General features: G+C 37.2%; 1 protein-coding gene across 1 annotated transcript in view; it reads left to right on the forward strand.

Annotated features, from left to right (window-relative positions):
- Positions 1 to 6,051, forward strand: part of palm3 (paralemmin 3) — a 92,463-nt gene extending 86,412 nt beyond the window's left edge. The window contains exon 8 of the mRNA XM_056459471.1: positions 1,952 to 6,051. Within this exon, the coding sequence (XP_056315446.1) occupies positions 1,952 to 2,826 (875 nt within the window). The 3' untranslated portion in view covers positions 2,827 to 6,051. The remainder of the gene's footprint in view (positions 1 to 1,951) is intronic.
- The last annotated feature ends 1,356 nt before the right edge of the window (positions 6,052 to 7,407 follow it).

A 7,407-nucleotide genomic window follows, 5' to 3' on the forward strand; every position in this document is an offset into this window, starting at 1 on the left:
GCAACATTTCAGATGTTTTACAGTGTGCTCATCCTGCTGGTTTGTCCAGTCACACACATTCTTATCATCACATGACCTCTTATAACAAAATCTCATGACTTTTTTTTAATGTTCAGTAAAACATCTTTTCTTATCGAATGAAAAGTTTATTCTACTCAGTTAAGCACATATGTTTTTTATGCGCATTATCAAAATTGATGTGCATTTTATCGTTATACAGTCCTTCCAGGATTTTGCGATCGCTGAATTTTTTCTGAAATGCTGCATATTTCCTGCAATTTCTAGGTGCTTTTTATGATGTCATCACAACACTGATTCATCCAAAACAAAGGCCTTGTGGACCAAAAAGCTCTCACTAAGCCATGATTTTACACACTTCATGATCGTAGGTGGCAGTAACTTTATATAGGCCTACCTTTACAATGGTCAGTAACTCGACATTTAACCACATTTAAGAAGATAGCACAGTTTAAATATGAATTACAAAGTCTCATTTACCTACAAATTTTACTCCGAAAGACTTTTTTTATCCTTTTATAATAGTGTGGAAATGCATTATTTGCATATTATGATTGTACTTTTGACATGCTGTTAATATAATGCATTGTTTGAATTTATGCTCATGCATTGTTGGCATGCTCTAAAGTTGACAAATAGCCACAAGCTATGAAAAAGAAAAGTTATTGTAAAAGTAACCAGGGGCACTTTAAATTTACTTTATTATTTTATTTGTTTTATTATTAATATGTTAATGAGTTGAATTGTTATTACATATGAAATATTGAAATTAAGTATTATGTCACGTCACAGAACCCAATGTCTGTATATATATGGAAGGGGTCAGCCTTTTCTTCATGGTTTTACTTTTATTTAAAGCTTTAGCATTCATGCAGCTGCTTTGTGAGACATCCAATAGCAGAAACACGAATTACAGCTAAATGTTTACACACTTGACAACATTACAAATTATGTGGATGGATAAGTATTGTGAACAACTTAGATGAAAACATAAGGAGGAACACTTTCACATGTCGAGATAGATACATAGTAAGTGTGTGTGCTGGCGCTCACAGGCTCCTTCACGTGCACATGCGTCAAGCTACTGAAGCAGGGCTTGAAGGTAAACAAACATATATTATAAGGGTTTATCATAAGCATTTTATCGATAATTATTTCCACAATTGGCATTAAGAAGGAACATAGAAACTTTATCTGACTAACATCTAGCAGCTAAATGTGCCTGGAAAAATATTCAAAGGCTTTTATTTATAAAAACACTGCGAATGTGAATGGGTCTCAGTGTTCTGATTGGCTGGAGTAGATGTTTACGTTAGTGCGTTCTAATCATGAACGTGCTATTTCCGGCAATCTTCCTTCTGCATTCACACAGCACAGCATTGCGGCAAATTACCGGTAATGTTACAACTTCTCTTTCCGGAAAATTCAAAATACAACGCAAAGTAATTCCACAAATATTGCCGCAAATTTCAAGAAAAGCCACAGCAAAATCATTTTAGGCTGCAAAAAAAAAAAAAAAAAAAAAGTGAAATAAAGTCTTGAAATCCTGGAGGGACTGGTTATATCCAAATATAATGCATATCCAAAATGCGCATAAAATAGGTGGATGGAAACATGCTGTAGCTATTGATGCAATTTTGTTCATTCTTGAAATGAACTTTTGCATGTTTACTGATCAGTTTTATACTGCAGTCTTTATCCTCGCTGTGAATGGGCTATAATCTACATCTGGCTGTTCTCCAACCATCACCTCTTTTCTGCCCATCTCTCTGGCTGCTTTACTTTCTTTCCTCTATACTTTAATATTCATGAACAAGCCTTTAATATTCTATCAGTTGTAGAATCAAAGACAGCTTCCCTATTGCTATCATGTATGAATATCAAAACTGAGACTCATTTCTGATTCACACTGTTGTTTTTTTTTTGTTTGCAGATGATTCTGTGCATGCTGTGAATCACGAGGAACACGAACACACCGACGCAAAGACAAAAACAGACACCGAAACATCTTCAGCCGTTACTAATGGAAATGTGGAAGGAGACCACTCTTCTGTTAACGGCTTCTCTAGTCATCCCGCTGAAGGAATAGGAGCTGCCGGCATAACTATGACCTTCCTTGGGTTCAAAGAAGCAGAGCCTGGGCAGGGAGTAGATGAGGATGATGATGGAGGAGCCATAATCCGAGCAGAAAGAGTCATCATCACTGACGAAGGAGAAGAAATCCTAGAGGAAGAACTGACGGATGATAAAAACCAAGACGGAAGCACTGAATCAATGGCTTTAAAGGAAGAAACCGAAGATGAGCCGGAGAAAGCTGAAGATGCGTCCGCTGAAGAGATTGTTTTGGATGCGGAAGGTGAAAAGGAGCAGGAATCGATTGATACGCAAGTCCAAAATGTAACCTTAGATACTTCTGCTGATTTGAATGAGGAAGGTGAAATGGAAAAGGAGCAGGAATCTGTTGATACACAAGTGCAAAGTTTAAGCGTAGACACAGAGGCTTTGCAGGTTTCAGTAAATTACACAACACAACCGTCTCCGGTTACTAAACCAAAAGGGGAAACGAACGCAACAGAATCGCAAGTCTCGAAAATCGAGGAAGCTTTAGCCTCTACACGCATCTCCGTCAGCCAGTTTCAAGAAGTTCCTCTGGATGAGTCCAATGTAGGAACCGAAAAACAGCAGGTCGAACAAGAGCCTCTGCTGACCTCCAAAACAGCGGCCCAGCTGGACACCAGCCTCCCGAACCGAGCAGAGGAAACAGGAGGGCCAAAGCGAAAAACCTGCCAGTGCTGTTCCATCATGTGAACGATCCGCTTAAGACTGTATGCTTCATGCCTGTTACTCTGAATCAAGACATTCTGATCTTCAGCTATTTCAATGCTACTTTAAAGCAGTGTCAGAGTGTTTATAATCTACTGACGCATACCAGACTCACTTTGCCCTTAGTGTGTTGAAATATGATGTAAAAAGATGCACACCGCCTTGCTGGAAAGGACTGGAAAGTGTGTATGTTGTTGGATAACGTGTTTCATTTCCCAGCCTCTGGTGTCTGATTATGATGCTGTTTTTATGCTTGGCGACTCTTGAGTGGTTGGCTGACGACCCACAGCGGCCTTGACGGTTTTAACACTAGCATATCAAAATATTTAGTTTTTATAAATGCCGTGGGATTCAACCCACGGGGGTAATTAATAGGTTCACCGTCTACAATAGTTGTGGCGTACTCTGTTATAAACCACTTGTGTGCCTTGATTATGAATCAAAACAAAGAGATGGAATGGTTGCCTGTGATTTTATAAGTGTTGAGTTGTTGTTTTTTTTGTATTGCTGATTGATTTGAGTTTTGATCGCTTTTATTGTTGTTACAGTGCCTCCAACTGCCTGACAGAAGTGTATTTCAACTTTATAGGCATAGTTCACTCAGAAATTAAAAAACATTCACATTTTCTTTAAAAAGCAAGGAGGTTTAAAACTACTTATGAAAATAAAATTAAATCTATAGAGATTTGGAAAAACATGGCAAATAATAAATGCACCTATCATTTACTCACCCTCAAGTAGTTTCACAGATTTGTTTTTTTTAGGGATGCACCGATCAGCTGGTACCAATCCAAATCTGATCTACATTCTATGCAATTTATAAAAGCCATGAAGGTAGCCTATTATACAGGCTTAGAAAGTTGTCTGTAGGCCTACTATATCCCAAATGTTCTGAAGCCATTCTATAGTTTAACGTGAAGTACAGATGAATATTCAAGTGGTTAAATTCAGGTTCAGTTCAGCGCTTCCCGCTGCCATGCCTGTCAATCGTTCTTCATTCATTTACAATTCAAACTGCGTGTCGCGTTCATGACAACTCGAAAAACTTTCTCCAAGACTATTGGTTCCTGTTAATATAAGCAATCAGTGGAGAAATACATTTAGTTTTGCATTTAATGGGTTCATTTTGACCTGCAACAAGGAGTTCATTGCTGTTTCTAAATCATGTTGCTTTTTGTCTGTTAGATCAGCAGATCACATTCGCAAAACTGGAGTAGGGTTATTATCTGCTCTTCACACACTAAAGTAGGCCTACTTGAAGTTTTAAATGAGAAAAGGCTCAATAATGCATTGGACAGATCCTCAACGCACTGATTTCTTCCCTTTGTGCTGCTCAGTTTTGAAAGTGTCCGCAGATACTGGAGGGCTGCGTGCTGTTTCTCAGTAATGCATCAAGCGCTTCATTTACGCACCGGCGCAATGTGCACCGCTCTGTAAAATTATTCTGTAATATTCAAAGTTCTTGTTCTCTCATCCTTTTGACTGAGTTTATTCTTCGGAGGAGAATACTTTCAGTGCTGCGAATAGTTTGTAAAGCCTGGCTCACTGTGGTCAAAGTAGTTAGTAATAGAAGTAGAACTGACGGGTGCAATATGGATTGTCATTAACAGAAAATTATTTAGCCTAATATAGACTACTCTGAAACTAAATATTTCACTGTCATTTTATTTATACTAATATTTTATTTAACAAACAAGTTTGTGTTTTGATTAGGGTCAATAGTGGTACCCTAAAACAGATTTCAAAGAAAAATCTTAATATTAAAAAAAGGAAACATAAGCTGGACCACAACAGATCAATGTAATTACGAATGCTCAAATAACGTAACCTAGTTCACAGCAAGCATTGTTTTAGTCAGATCTCTTTAAAACAAAACATAGAAAGGTTTGGAACCACTTAAAGGTGAATATATGATGACAATTAAAATTCTAGGGTGAACTATCCTTGTTTATGACACTGTTAACATTGCAATATAGGCTCATACTCAAAACGTAGCCCTATATACATTTCTGGAGATCGCAAATTATGTAGCCAGAAGTACATATGACTGCATTTCGTCTGTAAAATGAATGCTATGAGGCGGTATGACTCTGTTCATTTTCGTGCTAGCAGCTGACCTCTTACCTCCATATGGACGCTGTTCCCGCTGTTACCGGTTTTCCCAGTGGCTCGCCATGTACGTCGGCGGACTGGAGATGCAGAGAGGAGCTGACCATGAAGATGGGGTTTGAGTCCGGCGAAGAACAGTTTTTGTCTTTCCTGCTTTCTGGAACCGAAGGCAAAAAATAAGATAAACAATTAAATAACAGGGTGAGATTGTAGTAAAATCTGAAAACATGGTAAAAATCAGGCTGCCGCGAGGGCTTTTCTTTTTCTGGATTGCTTTTAAAAACTGTCAGTTGGGTTTAGGAAAGTGGGTGGTCAGGTCAATTGGTGCTTTTTAAAACACTGTTGGTTGGGTTTAGGGAAGGAGGAGGGTGGGTCAGTCGATCGGTGAGTCGACAGTGGCCTCTGGTGGATTTACACAAGAAGAGCAGGTGCGAATGGCACTAGCGAGAGAAATTTGAGATCTCAAAAACCGTACACAGTGGCCTCTGGCGGATTCGAGAAAACAAAAACTGCAAAAAAATGGAACTCCTGGGATGTATTTGGTGCTCTCCAGATATGTGTATAGAGGTACGTTTTCAGAACAAGCCTGGCTTGGTTCACCCAAAAATGAAAATCATGTCATTATTTACTCAACACAAAAAAAACATTGGAAACTGGTAACTGTTGACTTAAATATTAGTAAAAACAAATAATATGGAATTCAATGGTAACAGTTTTTCTAAATTCTCCAATATATAAACAAACAAAAAACTCAAATTGGTATGAAACAAGTCAAGGATGATTCAATGACAGAATTTACATTTTTGGGTGAACTACCCCTTTAATTTCTACTGACATTTCTATACACACTGCTTTGTTAATGATCATTTAAACTGTGTGACAGCAACCACCATATCCATATGTACTCAATATTATTCAAAATTTTCAGGAACATAATTGTTTTATTCAGCAGACAGTTTGATGCAAATTCTCAGTGCCTTAACTGAGCGCCTGTACAGAAGTAATAAAATGCTGAACGAGAAGCGGTGAAGATTTTGTATAGAACGTTTACAATGGAAAAGTTACAGGATTAATAAACTAATCTGATGAAATTTAATCAAAGGCTGTCTATTCTTCTTACTTGAGACCATGAATAGAGTAAGCATATAAAGAGAATATAAGCCTACTGTCTCAAAACCGCATTCTTTTATGTATATAAATTATGAATAAAAGAGAATCAAACAGTAATGCCTTTAAAAAAAAACAACAACAGCAAGCACTCTTTCATCAAAACACATGAAAAAGAATATAGTATATTCTACACTGCAGTGCTGAGTTTCAGTTTTTGCATATTTATATTTAACTGTGAGAGCTTTTTGTTTTTTAACACATTTCTAATTTATCAGCATGGTTTATTGCATTAAATATCACAAACTAACAAATGCAACATAGGCTCATTCTGAAAATGTAGCCCTATATAGATTATGGAGATCACAAATTATGTAGGCAGAAGTCTTTAAAACGAACACTTCAGGGTGGTATGAAGCCGTTCCTTTTCATGCTTACCAGCTGACCGCTTACCTCTGTTTGGACCGCTTTTCCACTTTTACCAGTTTGTGCAGAGTCTGGCCTAGAACAGTTCCAGAAAGCAGGTAAGACAAAAAACAAAAAAGTAAAATAAACAAGTAAATACCAGGGTGAGAATGTGGTAAAATGCCGCGAGGGCTTTTCTTTTTCTGGATTGCTTTTGAAAACACTGTCAGTTGGGTTTAGGAAAGTGGGTGGGCGGGTCAATTGGTGTTTTTGAAAACACTATTGGTTGGGTTTAGGGAAGGAGGAGTGTGGGTCAGTCGATCAGTCAGTCAGTAGACAACAGCCTCTGGTGGAGGCTAATCAAAACGAGCCTGGGTTGAACAATTGTTAATAAGTTGAATTAAAACCATTTATCCTTAAATACGGCAACATTGTTCATTCATGTTCACGCATGACACTATGGTTCATTATTTTTGCTAACAGAAGTTAAAATTTATCTTTGCAAACCATCGGACGTTAATGAATACAGTAAAACTATATTGTATATAATTTAGGGCATTCAGGCCCAATCCCAATTGTATTTTTTAATCGACAACATCGACTGCTGTAATTATTCCAGTTGTGTTATTTTTTGGTATTTATCTTCAGGAAATCACTGAAGGCAACAATATCATGTTATTCGAGTGTCATCGAGAGACAGATGTGAAAGTATGTTGTGGGACTAATATACAGAAGTTAGTATTATGGATGATTGATAGGCAAATTTTTTAAATATATATATATATATATATATATATTTAAGAATGATGGTAAAACATGAACATTGTTAAGAATGTCTTAAAATATAAGCTTGTTTGTTGTAAAACTATACAATAATGACAAAAAATAAATAAATCTTCCACGTGCAGCCATTGTAGATGGTGTGGTCTGAGGATTTTTTTTACC

The sequence above is a fragment of the Danio aesculapii genome, chromosome 6, assembly GCF_903798145.1.
Source record: "Danio aesculapii chromosome 6, fDanAes4.1, whole genome shotgun sequence".
Lineage (NCBI taxonomy): Eukaryota > Metazoa > Chordata > Actinopteri > Cypriniformes > Danionidae > Danio > Danio aesculapii.